Genomic DNA, 16,588 nt, shown 5'->3' on the forward strand with positions numbered 1-16,588 from the left:
TGCAAAGTGCAACTCGGTGCAAGAAATACTGAAATAAACTCTGAAAGAAATAAGTATTAACAATATATAAACAATACTGCAGAATCCTCAGAGGCTTGGGAAAAAGAATACCCCAACCTAATAAACTGAGTTAACAGTTTATGAACTGGATGACCTGGGGAAAAAACTGTTCTTATATCTGCTTGTTTTGGTGCGTATTAATCTGTAAAGCTTGGCTGATGGTAATAGTTCAAAAAGATGGCCTGGATGTGAAGGGTCAGTGATAATCTTAAATAGAACCTTGAACACACTGGATACTAGTAAAACAACCACCGATCAACTCCAAGGAAGTTTTAAGGTTTTATTGGATAAAAAATGAAAACAGGTTACATAAACACTTAGCGCTTTCAACCATTCACCATATCGGGCATCATCAGAATGTATAACTAATTCATTCAAATTTATCACTTGTTACACCAAATGCACCTCCCTCTCTTGTTTAAATAACCCAATCACTTCCCCTCAATTAATACCTTAGAGAAAATACAAATAAATAACATTGTGTACAACAACATTAATTACTTCTAAAAACTTGTTAAAACAAAACAAAATTGCTAGCCCCAAAATTTATCAAATGTTACCTTGTTTAAATATTTTAAAATATTGTATTAAAATAACACTGTAATCAAATACAATGCGATCTAAGTTTCAAAATACTAGCAATAGAGATGTGTTCATTTATACCAGGTAATCTAGCAGCATCAAGTCTCAATTGCCATAAACATTCTTTGACCTCTAAAAGTCTTGTTATCTCCTCCTTTTTCGTTGAACGGAACCCGATCAATCACAAAAAATAAAATCTTTTTAAAACCATTGCATTTTGTACCATGCATGCATAGAGCACTGGTCACTTTCCTGTTCCTAATGTCCCTAGCATGCTCTAGGATCCTTACTCTTAACTTCTGAATGTCGTAAAAAGTGGGACAACTCATACAGGTAGTGATGTATATGAATATCTTCATGTTGCAGTTGCAAAATCCGGGGCATCTAATGGTTCTCCTAAATTATGCACTGCAACATATGGCCCATCATTGATAAATTTACAGGTAGTACATGTACCACATTTTTTCATTTTTGACATCCTATACATGTTTAAATCCACCCCACTTTCCAAAAACTTTTTTATATTCTCCCCCTTGCTGTAAACAAAATGTGGCCCATTACCTAGAATGTCCCTCAATTCATTAATAAATATAGTTTGCCAAGTTTCCTGCATAATATGTTTAATCTTGCAGGCCACCTCATTGAAATGTAATATCATGGCCCTTGCCCTATTATCACTTGTCTCCTGTTTGTCGGTTTGTGTACTGCTGACTGTGATGTCTTTTAAACGACCACCTTTTAATATTGGTTTAAAAAGTGGGTTTCTTTTTGTCCCCACTTCCTCTCTTATTTTAATCAAACTGTCATAGGGATACCCTCTTTCTTCAAACATGTCCATCAATTTGTTTAACTCAATCTTATATTGTTCGTCTTCACTCACAAGTCTGGACAGCTTCACCATCTGTCCCTTCATGATGTTTTTCTTCTGGAAGTTCAGAGGGCAACTGTTGAAATGTAAAAAGGAATTTGAATATGTCTTTTTTCCTAAAAATGTTAGACTTTATAACCCCTCCTCATTATAGAGCAAAATGTCCAGATATTCACATTTTGATTCATGGACAGTACTAGTGAATTTCAAAAAAGATGTTGTTCCAATATAGTCAACAAACTCCTGTACCTCTTCAGAAGTTCCCTTCCAGAAAATCAGTATATCATCTAAAAAACGTAAATATAAAACTATTTTTGACATGTATTTAGAGGTGAATACCCATTCTTTTTCCCATTCCACTAAAACCAAATTCACATACACTGGGGCACATCTGGCCCCCATGGCAACCCCAGTGGTTTGTTTGTAGTATTCACCATTGAAGATGATATAATTGTTGAGTAAGACAATTTCCATCAAATCTACCAGTAACCTATGTGTAACAGTATGTAAATCACCATATTTCAAAAGGCATTTGTCAAACATTTCTAGTCCTTCATTGTGTGGTATAACTGAAAATAAATTTATCACATCAACAGTCACCATAATAAATTCCTTAACCAACAATAGTGTCTCTAATCACATCTAAACAATGCCAAGAATCTTTCAAAACATGAGGCAGTTGCTTTAAAATGTGTTTGCAATGAAAATCCACATATGAAGCCATTGCTTCCGTTTTCTAACCCTTAGCAGAAACAATAGGATGAAATAGTGGTTCATTTTAATTTTTATGGATTTTAGGTATACCAAAAATGGAGGGAATAATTGGTAATTCGACCATCAAATACTCAGTCATCCTTACCAATTACTCCCTCCATTAACATCTCGTGCAAGTTGCAACTGCCAGTCAGTTTTCGTTTATGCTTTAGATGCATCCTATCTTGATACTCTAGCATATGTACTAATGTCATTTAACATTTCCAACACCCTAGTTGAATAATCCATGTTGGTCATAATCACAACCCCACCCCCCTTGTCAGGCTTCATCACCCGATACAAATTTGTAGAGGTTAACTCCCTTAAACAAAGTCTTTCCCCCTCTGACAAGTTGTCATTACCCATTTTTGTGGTGTCAGTGCACCTATGTATCTCCTATTTACATAAGTTTTCAAAAATATGCACCATAGTATTACTCAGGGGAATAAACGTACTGGATCATTTAGGGGTAAACCTGTTGTAAAACATAGGGTTGGGGTTGTTAGAAAAAAAGACTTTCAAATTCAACTGCCTGATATACAACTTTCAATTGATTAATATCCTACCAATTTCATATCTATAAGTAGGTACGTAGGATAAGCCTTTTCTAAAAAGAGCACAGTAATCATCATAAAGTTCCAAAGTTGTACAATTGTATATATATATATATATATATATATATATATCACCATTTCTAATTACATTACACTTCAATTCTTTCATTTGGTCATCATTAACACTTTCAATCAAATCACTTAAACATGGATACAAATCAGAAAAAGTACCATTCATAAAATCAACCTGCAAGTCACTATTAATACTCAAACTATTTAGTACATTCTCAAAATTAACGTCAAATTTTCACCATACATAATAGGAAAGCTCACACTATTGTCAACTTCCAAATCTATTTCACTAACCATCATAGTTTCGTCAACACACAGAAAACATTAATCACTACAATTCAGCGTATAGTTCACAGCATTGTTTAATAATTCCTGTTGCCCCCCTGAAACCGTTTCTGATTCAAATAAGTCTGTCCCCTTCTCCCACGGTTGTATCCCTGTTGTTGTTGAGCTTGGTTCCGCTCCCGAAGTCTGTCTGAATGTCTTGGAATTTGTGGTTCTAAAAAAACTTCATTATTGTCATTGTCCACCGTAAATTCTGCCCAAGGCCCTCTAGCCTGGTGCGTAAATGTACTATTGTTGCTTACAGTATCAAGCCCCTGGGTCGCTTCCCTATTTTTAAAGAAACCATTTTTATAAGCCTTAAAATGAGTATAGACCTTGTTTTCAGTGTAATCTTTAGTGTCTCTTGTCAGTTTACTTATTTTTATGTCAAGCCCATTTTAACAAAACTATCAATGTCTTTAAAAATGGTATTGTAACGTACCTTGTTGAACTCTAACAATAAATCATTAGTAATACTGGTGTTGAGCTTCGCTATCTGGTCTTTCAGAACCAACAGCTGTGCTGTGTTGTTCCTAATAATGAAATGCATTAAGTCTAACCCAGTGCGATCAAACAATGCTAAAAGTTCCAGAAAAAGTTCAGTGTTGTCAATAAAACCCATTGGCAACTTAAATACCCTCAGGCCCTTAGGTACCAGAATCAGATCTAGTGATCTTTCTAAAAAGACATTGTCCGTTTGCAATGATTTATACCGTTTTATAGTTTTTTCAAGATCTGTGGTTGTTTTACTAGTATTCAGTGATGATCTTCCCTACCCTTATCATGATTATGGAATAGTACAGGTCCTGTAAGGAGGGAAAACTGGCACCAGTGATATTTTTGGAAGACCTGACTGTGAAGAGTGGGTGAAGATAGATGAAGGCTGCCAGCCTAGCCAGATAGAATTTTGCAGATAATTCTGTCATTTGTAAATATGAATGTAACCTATAGGCTTGTTGTCTTAAATATAAAGAAATAGTGTCATGTGGAACTGAAAAAATATGACAACAGTGCACTCTACTGGCCAAGTGAAGCATGTTGTGACCCTTTGATGTAGACAGTGGTGCCGAAGAGTCTAGATGAGGAGATTCTTGCTATTGTTTTTAAGGTCAGAGTTAATGGCCAGAATTGCATGCTTAAATGTCCTTTGCTGGTCTGGTTTCTCCCCAGGTGTAAAGAATGCAAATGCAGTTTCTGTTAGCCTGGAAACCCAGGAAAGTGTGAAGAATGTTGCAATGTGAATCTGGATTATGATATCAATTTAAACAGAGAGAGCCAGACAGGAATGAGCATTTTTGTCTTGACCATACCAGAGAGGAATGAGCATTTTTGTCTTGACCATCCAACTTATCAGCACTTTGACTGTTTTTCTATGTGCAAGTTATTTTAGAACTGTATTTTCTCTTATAAATAGCTAGGAACTAGAAAGATTAGACTGTGTTTTTCTGTGATGTCAGAACTTTACTACTGTGTTATTTTAAGCATTTCTGTGTGATTTCTGAACTCTTGACTAGCATTGTGTAGTAGGAAGTATTGTCTTGTGTTTTATTATTTATTATTAAACATTTTAAACCCTTTCAACTGTGGCTGTTTTGTGACGAGATAATTTAAGCTCTAGAGTACATTGCATGCTTATAGAAATCCTGTATCAAGCCACTCTAATAAGCCTTGACTGTTTAGTCACACTTACCATTTGGATAATAATATTACACAGTAATAATTGGACACCCTTTTAAGGGCCTTCAAGTAGCTGGTAAATATTAGGTGGGTGGTGGCATGTGGTACTACCGTATAGTCTGGGTAATAGGGGCACAGCTGGGGAACCTGTGCCAGCCTTTCCTAGGAGTGTCTGTGTGGTTGTATAAACTCTTATCTCAAAGTTTGTGTGTCAGCTTCTTTGACAGGGACATGAAGCACTGGTTGGACAGAGGGTGCTGGAGGTTTTAGCTTGCCCAGCTAGGCTGAGATTTAGACTCTATAGCTGTGCCAGTGGGGAGTCTTATTGCGGACTTGGAGAGCAAGGGAGCAACCAGCCCCAGATTGACTGTGATCTCTGTGTGCTCTTAAGGGAAATTGCACTTTGCTGTGTGTATTTTTTATCCTTTCCTCTATATGGGACACCCCTCACTGGTGTGGTGGTGAGGATTGAGGCTCCTTGATTGCTGGGCCAGTACACAGGTGTCACACTGACTATTCAGTGTAACCTATTTTTGTTATAATTAGACAGAGATCCAAACCACACTGTTATGCATCAGCTGAGAACAGACTCAATGACTGCTGTATAGAACTGAGCCAGCAGTTCCTGTGGGAGGTTGCACTTCCTCAGCTGTCACAGGAAGTACATTTGCTGTTGTACCTTTTTTGTGATGGACCCTACATAGGTTCATTGGTAGGTACTAGGCTATCTGCCCGAAGGCATTTATAAACCTAGCCAGAATGTGTTGGCGTTCGCCTCACCTTAGATTAGTTCCCTGTGCCTCTGACAAGCAGAGCCACTGAAGTGATCCCCGGGGTAGAGAACTGTTGGTCTCCCATTTCAAGTCCTAGGAGATTATAGATACCAAAAACTTGAAGTATTCCACAACTGAGATAGCAGTATTAAACATAAAGAGGTGGGATAATATTGTAGTACCACTCCTAAAGTCCACTGTCATCTCCACAGTTTTAAGAGTGTTCTATTCCAGATTATTCTGACTACACCAAAGGGCCAGCTGCTCAACCTCCCATCTGTATGCAGACTTATTACCATTCCTGATGAGCCTGATGATAGTTGTATCATCTGCGTATTTAATAAGTTTGACAGAGGGTTCCTTAGAGGTGCAGTCATTAGTGTAAAGGGAGAACAGCAGTGGGGAGAGCACACATCCCTGGGGGGGGGGCACCTGTATTGATCATGCAGTAGCTAGATGTACATTTCCCCAGTTTCACCTGCTGTTTTCTATTGGTTAGACAATTGGTGATCCATTGTCAGGTGGAAGCAGGAATGGAAAGCTGGGAGAGTTTCAAGTGAAGAAGTTATGGAATTATTGTATTAAATGTAGAGCTAAAGTCCGCAAACAAAATCCTTGCATATGTCCCTGGGTTATCAAGATGTTGCAAGACATAGTGCAGGCCCATATTAACTGCATCATCCACTGACCAGTTCTGTCAATAAGCAAACTGTAGGGGGTAGAATGAGGGAACTATAATATATTTCAAGTGAGCTAAACACCAGTCTCTCAAAACTCTTCGTGACCACTGATGTCAAAGCAACAGGCATGTAGTCATTCAGTCCTGTAATAGTGGATTTTGTAAGTACTGGAATGATTGTGGCTTGTTTGAAACATAAGGGAACTTCACAAACTCTAATGATTTTATTAAAAATCCAAGTAAAAACAGGAGAGAGTTGATCATAACATGTTTTTAAACAGGAGGTTTTAACATGGTGACTGCGTACTAACCCCCCCCTTCCTGTCCCAGGTCTTTATGGAAATAAGCCCAAGGTAAGTTCTCCAGCTACCAGTCTTTTCTCCATACAGCTTTGAACAAGGCAGAAATACTTCTGCACTTAATGGGCATTCAAGAGCAACTGGGATTTTATATAGACTGTGTTAAGGACATTAGAAAGACAAACCAGTTGTTTGTAGCTTTTACTGAAAACAGAAAAGAGATCCCATGTCCAAGCAGATTGTTTAAAAATGGATATTTCCATTATTACCCTTCATCAGAAAGTCCCAAAATGTTCTCTACAATGAAAGTCAAAACACACACACCAGATCCATAGAAACCACTAGAGCCTACCGGAAAGGGGTTAGTGTACAGGACATTTTAAAGGGTGCCACATGGTTCTCAGTACACACCATTCTTAAGCACTACAGATTGGACATTATCTTTATGGCTATTGCTTTATTTGCTCCTGCCATATTGAAATTGTACTGCCCTTCTGTCTTAAATAATTATAGCATAAGGTTTGACAAACTTCCTTGAAGTTATGACGGCTGCAGTGATCCACTTGAACATAGTACAGTTGTACAATAAACTGACCATAACAGGAGATGTTTGAGATTGGTTACTGCTGCAGTCCTCGTCCCCTCTATCTTCTCAGCCATCTAGGGCTGGGGTAAGTGCCCAAATCTTTTCATCTTAAACCCGATGCTTTGTTTCATTCTTCTGCTTTCTTTCTGGTTTTTCTCCTTAAGAAGTGTAGAACTCTATGGGTCTCAGTTTAATAACTATGGGACATTTCTCTGCCTCTTTAGCATTGTATATCATGACAGACAGTGACCTATGAAGAGGCATGAAAGATCCAAAGATGTTATGAACAAATGATACCTTTATGTCAGGTATGTGCAGATGTATGTTGGGTATATAAGGTGACATTAGCCTGGTCAAGATGGAAGGATGCTCATCTCTAAAATTCTGTCTGCATATCAGACTTTGGCCTGGAACACAGCTCCCTGTTGTCATGACTACAACAGTGACCACACATAAATGTCCATTGTGATGTTAAGGTAGTTATACAGTGGTACTGTCTCTGGCTATGCTTCTCAAGTATCACAGTTCATGAGACATGTTACTCATTTCCACCCTCAAAAATCCCTTTGCAGCAAGGCAGTTTCATGTGTTGCTGAATAGGCATAAACTTATATTAGTGATACTCTGTAATTGGCATACATTAAAGACCTCATTGCACTTCACTGTAATGAGTTGGTACATTGTTGCAGTCATTTTCAATGTGCTCATATCTGATCATGTGTCACACATTTTGCCAGTTTATTTATTTATTTTTTTGTTATTTATTGAACTTTGGCAACCAGTGCTAATCCAAAATGTCCAATTTCAACCACCCAGGAAGTTTAAAATGTTTCATTTAAATGCCATACTGTCAGTATGTTTGCATGAAAAGATTAAACAATATGCAACAAAATCTAGAAGATTTAGGATTTTTGTTTGGAAATGTTTACATAGATATTTTATACCCAAAGTAGACTCCAGATAATTTTTCCTCAGGTAGACAGCAAATGTTGGAAATGTGACTGGAAAGAAGGAGGTACTTGGGAATATAGTTTCTGTGAGTCAGGTGACTTGGTGGACGTTCGGGATTCCATACTTGGATGCACTGTTAGAGATATGGGGTAGGCAGATTGGTGTGAAGAGGGAGATGATTTTTCTGAGCTATGATACAGATTTGGAATTGCTTAGACATGGCAAGGCCTTGCTGTGTCTAATTGTGGTGGATTCAAAAAAGCAATTACCAGAAAATGGAAATCAAAATCTAAACCAGCTATATTAGAAGTACTTAACGTAGTAACAGAGATAAAACAACTGGAATTGAGATCTTTAGGAAAGGGTAGGAGCAAACTACATAGGAAAAATGGGAATTGAGGGAACAGTTCATTCAGGGGAGGAATGAGGTTTAAAGGAAGGCAGGACTCAAATAAGCTATGTAATGTTTGACTGAAAATGATTGGGTAGATTATAAGTGAAGTATAATGTTTGCACCTGGGAGTGTGTCAGTATGATTTGTGATGTAAAATGCTTGCAACTAGGATTGTGTCTGTGTAGTTTGTTTACATTTATATAAATGTATAATTGCTTATGTTGTAAGTGATGGTGTAATAAAGATGTTTCTTGTTTAAAAAAGGGGGCAGGAATTGAATAATTTATGTAATGTTGCTTAGGTTATATGATTGATATATGTGTGTGTGTTTAGTATAATATTTGTTAATACAGTTTCACTATTTTTGTAAAAATGTAAATTTGCCTGTCACAAGTGATAATTCAGTAAAGATGTTTAAGAAAAAAGATTAAACAATGTTATGGGAGTCAAAGTTACAGTGCAGCTACTGTATGACTTTAGAAATTATTAGTAAAGAAAAGTGGAAAGGTATGGCTGTATTGATATTTTGTGAATTATTTTGTTAGTTCTATACTGTTTTTGTACCTCTTAAAGGTGTTCATTGAAGACTAACTTCTCATAAATGAAGATTCTGAATTGTTTTTGCTCTTTTTATCATGGTAATAGCAGCAGAAAATGTTAAATTTAAAAATGGAAAATAAATCCATATTTAAGCTGGATAAAACTGCATGTGTGCTGTTGTGAGTAAAATGAAACACGTGTATTTCATCATTGTGATATAGAACTAATAATTAATTTGTTTGTAGGTAATGGGAGCAGAGAATGGAGCATTTGTCACAGTCAGCAGCCATCACTTGGAGTATCTGTTTCACGTTATCCTACAGCGAACCTGCAGCACTCTGTTCAAACTCTGAAGGGCTCCGACAGGCATCCTGTTATACCTGTAGCACAGCTTCATCACGGATACACCTGCAACATGAACTCTGAATGTGATCCAAGTTCTGTAGTACAGCAAAATCCATTAGTATGTCAGACGGCTCACAAAGAAAAAACATATAAATGTCCCGAATGCAATAAGTGTTTCAGACTAAAACGTAACCTAGTAATACATGAAAGGACTCACACAGAGGAGAGACCATATAAATGTCCTGAATGCAATAAGTGTTTCAGACAAAGGGGAGATCTAGTAAAACATGAAAGGACTCACATGCCAGAGAAACTATATAAATGTGCTGAATGTAATAAGGGTTTCACAACAACTACTACCCTTAGAATTCATCTGTCAGTTCACAGTGGAGAGAGACCATATAAATGTCCTGAATGCAATAAGTGTTTCAGACTAAGGTGGGATCTAGTAATACATGAAAGGACTCACACGGGGGAGAGGCCATATAAATGTGCTGAATGCAGTAAGAGTTTCACAACAACTAGTAACCTTAGAAGTCATCTGTTAGTTCACAAAGGGGAGAAACCATATAAATGTTTTGAATGTAATAAGTGCTTTGTACAAAAGAGTAATTTAGTAAAACATCAAAAGACTCACCTGGAGGAGAAACCATATAAATGTGCTGAATGTGGTAAATGTTATAAAGAACATAGTAGTTTCATATACCATAAAAAGATACACAGAGGGGAGAAACCTTATAAATGTGCTGTATGCAATAAGTGTTTTGTAATTAGCAGTGTTCTGATGCGTCACCAATCCATTCATATAGGGGAGAAACAATATAAATGTACTAAGTGTGGTAAGTGTTTCACACAACAGAGTCGACTTACAAGTCATGAACGAGTTCATACAAGCGATAGGCCATATAAATGTACTGAATGCAGTAAGTGTTATAGAGAAAGGAGTGGTCTTGTATATCATCAAATGAGTCATAAAAGGGAGAAAGAAAGAAATGAACATGAGCCTGGCTAACAGCAAGAAGAGAAAAAACATAATCCTCCTTAACAGCGAACCCGGAAATCATGCTAAAATCTGTAGAAAAATAACTTGCCTTCCAACAGTATATAAATTGTAAACCAGAGCTAATGCAGTCAGTTTATAGTAACTAGTAACTTAGGTAAAAAGAAACAAAGGCAATAGAACAGAAAAGTAATAGAAAAAATCATATGGAACAAAATGATTATTTATCATTAAAAAAAGACTATAACTGACAGCTAGTCTAAAGAGACATAGTTCACAGAGAAAGTGGGAGAAACGGGCAAAAGCAGGTTTTGTAAAACAGAGCAACAGATGTGCATCTCATTGCTAGTTGCAATATACTCATTTCTGAGTGTCTGTATACTGAAAGGCACAACAATATGATATAACCGATTCACTACAGATTTTATAAACACTGCAATATAAAAGCAGCTGAGAAACACTGGAAACATGAACTACAAAGCATTATAGAGAATGAAAAAGTTATAATGTGTGGGATCACCCCTTATCAGAAGATAAGAAAACAGATGCAAAAAAAAAAAAAAAGATATAGGGAAAAAAAGACAAAAGTAAATTTAATCTCTGAAGTTGCTACATCTATTTATTATAGTGTGCTGAAAGACCTAAAGTGTAAAATACAATCAGAGCAGTAGAAGCACCAGCTCTAATAATAATAAAGAATTTTAAGCATACTTTTTTATTTATTAATATTTTACTGATACATCACTCCATATGAAATGCAAAAAGGAGACGATTTTGGGTACAACACATGTTGGTTGGAGCACTCTCAGCTAATATCAGACTGAAGCAGTACTAATTTCATCACACCCTGATTTCAGAATTGGCGCCATCCCTGTCATGGTATTAGATGCCCAAAACATTTGGAGAAATTATAAAGGGGTAACCATATAAATGTGCAGATTGCAGTACGTATTTTACAGAAAAGAGTACCAATGAACCTGTGTACAGAGGTAGTGCAAGCCACAAGAAAAGGACTTAAAATTGAAAGCCAAAAAACACTTTAATGTAACTAGTTAAGCAATTTTGTCCAAACCGTAGTGAATTTCATCAGAACTAGTTATAAAAAGTATCCACAGCATTATACAAGGTATTCCATCAAGATCACTGCAGTATTAACAAGAGAGTCCTGAAAGGGTTAAGAATGTGCAAAATACCTAATGGTATCCCATAGGAGTCTACTTTGTACAGGGAGTTAACCAAAATTTTCGATAATTATGGGTGCAGGATTATGGAGGTTTTAGTAAAGTTTAACAAGCACAAAATAACGTGATTACTGGAAGACATACGACTGGATAATTCCATTAAAAAGTGACATATGTAGTTAGAGTATGTGATTCAATAAAATATGTTTCTAATATTGAAGTGGTGTTATAAAATATAAAAAGAGAAAGTTCAACAAATTGGTTAGGGACAACCATGACTATATCAAAGGATTAACTTACCCTAAACCTAAAATTACTCTGAATTTGTACATAATAACACTACTGAGTGGGACCCTGGGTCTTTAAACAATGATGTTAATTCCATGGGAGAATTTGGTGACCATAAGTGAGATGTTTTTAGATATGGACAAGTTCCCACCCCTCCAGATGTTCGAGAGATTAGCACAGGGAAGGGAACAAGCTACAGCCTCCCAGGGAAGGAGGGAATATGTACACCCCTCCAGTTGACAGAGACAATCTCTATGGAGGAAGAACCACAGGGAGAGGTGGTAACTAATGAATTTATTTTTCATTTCGCTGATGAATGTTCCAATGATGATTCACCACATTATAATAATTCTTGCTTAATCGACCCTTTGGTTTCTACGTCTAACATAGGGCATCCTGTAGTTAATGAACATTGTGGCTTTAAGATATAGAACTACTGTGATTTGCAAGTTAATACTTTTCATTTTGATTTATTCAGAAAATGATTTTCTTTTGTGCCCACCACTAAACTTGATATTAGTGAGACATTACTCCATCTTAACTTTTTGTTTGTTAACTGAATCTGAAGTTGTTTTATGATTGCAATAGCATCAATAGTGCTGTTAATTTTGGGTGCTTACATAAAAAGAGTACTTTCAATCCTCTGCTTCACCCCAAGTTACAAATGTTTGAAACATTTAGGCAAACACTACAGGGGAAGAAGGCAAGGAACTACAGTCCTAACAAGGTTGAGTATAATGTTTTGAATGAATTAACTAAAAACAAATATCAGAACCATGAAACCTGATAAATGAAATGGTATGGTTGTTATGAGTTCCATAGACTATTCCTTGAAAATGCATGACATTCTCAACAATGACTTACAGTATTGCAGAATGTCAAAATGAAGTTAATATAGCTTACTCAAAAAATTATCCATTTTTTGAAGGATAGTTTTGATCAAGGGATTAAGTACAAAACATATCAATTCTTGAATTTAGACCAGCCTGTGACACCCACCATCTTTGATACTCCCAAAATTCACATATATGTGATTAACCCTCTCCTATGCCCTATTATAGTCATGGGGGGGGTTCTAAAACCCACCCGTTAGTGGTATTCATACATACAAAGTGTAAACAACTATTAGTTTCTTCTTTTCGCATACTCAAAGATTTTTAGGATTTTCTTGGGAGTTTACAACAGCACTTGTATCATGATGATTGTTTTTAGTCACTATTGATGTGAAAGATTTGTTTTCCTGTATTTATATGTATTTATATGTATTTTAAGGGCATTAGTTAATTTGGAGATGCCTGTTATGGAGCTGGATTCAATAAAGCCTACACTAAGTGTACACTGTACTGAGGAAAAGACAACACAGACATAACACACACCTTCTTCAACTTAATTTTAGTTTTCCTGCTGATATTTTTCTGCTTTAAATATTGACAGAGATTCAGAAAAATTACCACAAAGTGTGTAGACTACATGTACACTTAGCATAATCTTTGAGTGACTAGAAAACACAAAAAAATGAGATAAGAATTTTATTGAATGCATATTAGTGCACTTAGTGTAGGCTTTATTGAATCCTGGGGATGGTTTTGGTGAACTAACCATGAGAACCACTCCTTAGGGGTTCTAATAGTAATTGTCTTGAAGAATATTTTAAACAGACTGGGGAAGGTTGCTGTGGGTGCTGCCTGTGCCCCAATTTATGGCACTGTTGTCTTAAATCAGTGGAAACATGGAACTATCTTCACATCTGATTTTAAGCCGTATAGCTCCCTCTACATGCTCTTTTTAGATATATTTTTGATTTGGAAGGGACATTTATTTTAGCTCAAAGAATTAGTTGATTATATCAATTTTAGTACTTATATCTTGTCATTCACTTACTCTATGGATGAAATTGATTATTTAGATGTTTTAATTTTGAATGTTTTTTCCAAAAAGCAGTTCCACTCCAGGCTTCATAGGAAACCACTAACAACTTCCTCTATTTTTCCAATAATTATCCCTTTCTCCAAAATAAGGGAATTGTAAAAGGACAGATGATCCATACTTCTAGACTAACCACTGACAAGAAACAGTTTACTCATGATTTACATGAATTGATGTGTTTCTAGCTAGGGGTTACCCCAAGAAATTAATTAACTATGTTGGGAGGGAAGTAATGGTAAAAAGGAAGAATTTGATTTTCATTCCACTGCTAGGAAACACCTTTATTAATAGCAATATTAATGAAAATCAAGGTGAAGATATTGATACTGAATGCACTATGACATTGAAATATGGTGTGGGGAATGACTGGGTGAAACAAATTATTACAAACAAATGGAAGTGTATTGCACATGATGATTTTTTTTAAAAAACACCCTAGGTGCAAAACCACATTTTGTTTATACCAGGCATGTTACTATGAATGGGGTAATAATAATAAAAAAATTTGCACCAGAATAAAATAAAGGGTTAAGGAAATGTGGTGTTTGTTTCCAATATAAATACCTTCATGAAGGACATTCTTTAATTCTAAAGACAATTCATGGCACCTTGCATTTGGATTCTACCTTTGGCTATAACATGACAGGGGTGGTTTACTGGCATACTGCAACTTTTGCCACTCCTTTTATATAGGTAAAACAGAACTTACCCTGAAAAAAGAACATATAAGCACAATTATGATATTACTATCCAGAATGAAAAAAAATGCATTATATAGATACAAAAACTTCTGCGTCAAAAATAATTTATATTTTGTTTGCGCTAGAAATGTTCCTGTCAATCCTACGAGGGTGTCCATGGGAATTGAAATTAGAGCACAGACAACTCTGGTGGCAACTGTGCTTAAATGCAGCCACAAAACTTGGTTTAAATGATACTGTTTGAATTAGCAGTGTTTTAAAGTTGCAGGCTGCTAAGTTTGTTTTACCCCAGTTGTTCCTTTAAGTTTTAATTCATTTACTGCTTTTTCATAAATGTATAAAAGTTGCTTGCTTGATTTTAAGAATTACATGGACTATCATTATAATGAATGTTTTTAATGTTGTTAAGGTAATGCTTTCAGTTCTCAATTGTTTCTAGACGTTTATTGGATGATTAAGTTAATTGGATCTTAATGGAATAACTTATATGCTGTGGATATTTTTTAGAACTAGTTCTGATGAAGTCCACTACAGTTTGGATGCAAGCACTTGTTGCTAGATTACTTGTTGTGAGGCTTCCTGTCTTGTTGTTTTGTGGTTCTTACAGAAAATAGTCATCTCTTATATTATCAAAGTATACACACAAGGAATGTGCGGCATGGATTGACTACAAAAAACCTCATTCATGGATAAAAGAGTGCTTAAAATGTATAACACACACCCACACTGATCAACTACATTACAGTAACTATGAAACAGTGGTAGACCACTTTGCAATTAAGCCATGATAAAGGGCAAATTGTTATCCCAGGGATGAAAATTCAAAGGGGGATATTCCAGGGTGACTCTCTCTCTCACAGTTACTATTAGACCTTGCCCTTAATCCATTAAGATGTTTACTCAGCAGCTTAGGCCATGGCTATAATCTGGCTCCTAGAAAACAAAGTGTAAAGGCTTCTCACCTTTCTCTTTGTCGATGATTTAAAACTGCATAGCTCATCAGATAAGGAACTGAAAGCACAACTGCAAGTTGTCAAAACTTTTTCAGATGATGGAATGTTATTTGGTCTTGATAAATGTGCAAAAGCAACCTTTAAAGCAGGAAAACTGTAACACCAGGGAAACATCAGTTTGGGACAAGAATGAGATATAAAAAAATGTCATCAAGAAAGAGTGTATACATATCTAGGAATTGATTAAGGATCATCAGTAAAACATGAACTAATGTGAATAAAACTTAGTACTTCAGGAGACCTAAATTAATCCTGAAAATGGCACTGACATCTAGGAACAAAATCCAAGCTATAAACCAATTTGCTCTTCTTGTCCTAACTTAAAGTTTTGGAGTGACTGACTGGCCCCAAAACATGTTGGATAGATTAGATAGGAAAACAAGAAAGATGATTCATGCTCACCAAATGATTTATAAAAATCAGTGCATACCAAGATTATATATTCCACATTTCGAAGGAGGGATGGGCCTCCTTGAAATTGATTATATGTACAGGTCTGCAATTGTGGGGCTCCACACATATCTGCTGACCTCACAAGACCCAAACATAGTGAAAGTTTTGAAACATGACTTCTCTGCTTAATCTAGCAGAAGCTTGTCAGCATCAAGCAGGAATGGAAATCAAACCAGAAGTAGATTAGAATTCAGGCAGCAACTGAATGTGCCAAAAAACAAAAGAATATTAGGAGAAGGATCAGTCGAGAAGGCAAGAAATGTGGAAAAAGCATAAATATAGTTGCAAGTATAGAAAACTACTGGAAGAAGCTCCTGCGGATCAGGATTGACTGCAGGAATGGTTAAGGAGAGGCAAATTCAAACCAAGAGGTAAAAGGTTAATATTAACAGCCCAAGATAGTGGGCTGGATGCATGTTGGTTTATAAAGTCCATTGAACGTGTGGTTTGCTTTTTATTTGTTGTATTTTGTATTAGTTTATTGCTTTTTTATATTCTGAGTGCTGTGATTTGTTTTCTTTACCATGTGTTTTGCTTGTGTTCTGCTTTTAACTGCATATTAAAACTTT

General features: G+C 36.1%; 1 protein-coding gene across 1 annotated transcript in view; it reads left to right on the forward strand.

The window, feature by feature from the left end:
* LOC122813894 (zinc finger protein 436-like) overlaps nt 1-14,933 on the forward strand; it is a 181,569-nt gene extending 166,636 nt beyond the window's left edge. The window contains exon 6 of the mRNA XM_044086436.1: nt 9,358-14,933. Within this exon, the coding sequence (XP_043942371.1) occupies nt 9,358-10,469 (1,112 nt within the window). The 3' untranslated portion in view covers nt 10,470-14,933. The remainder of the gene's footprint in view (nt 1-9,357) is intronic.
* Nucleotides 14,934-16,588: the final 1,655 nt, after the last annotated feature.

Source organism: Protopterus annectens, chromosome 10.part0, assembly GCF_019279795.1.
Source record: "Protopterus annectens isolate FY-2018-M chromosome 10.part0, PAN1.0, whole genome shotgun sequence".
Classification (NCBI taxonomy): Eukaryota; Metazoa; Chordata; order Ceratodontiformes; family Protopteridae; genus Protopterus; species Protopterus annectens.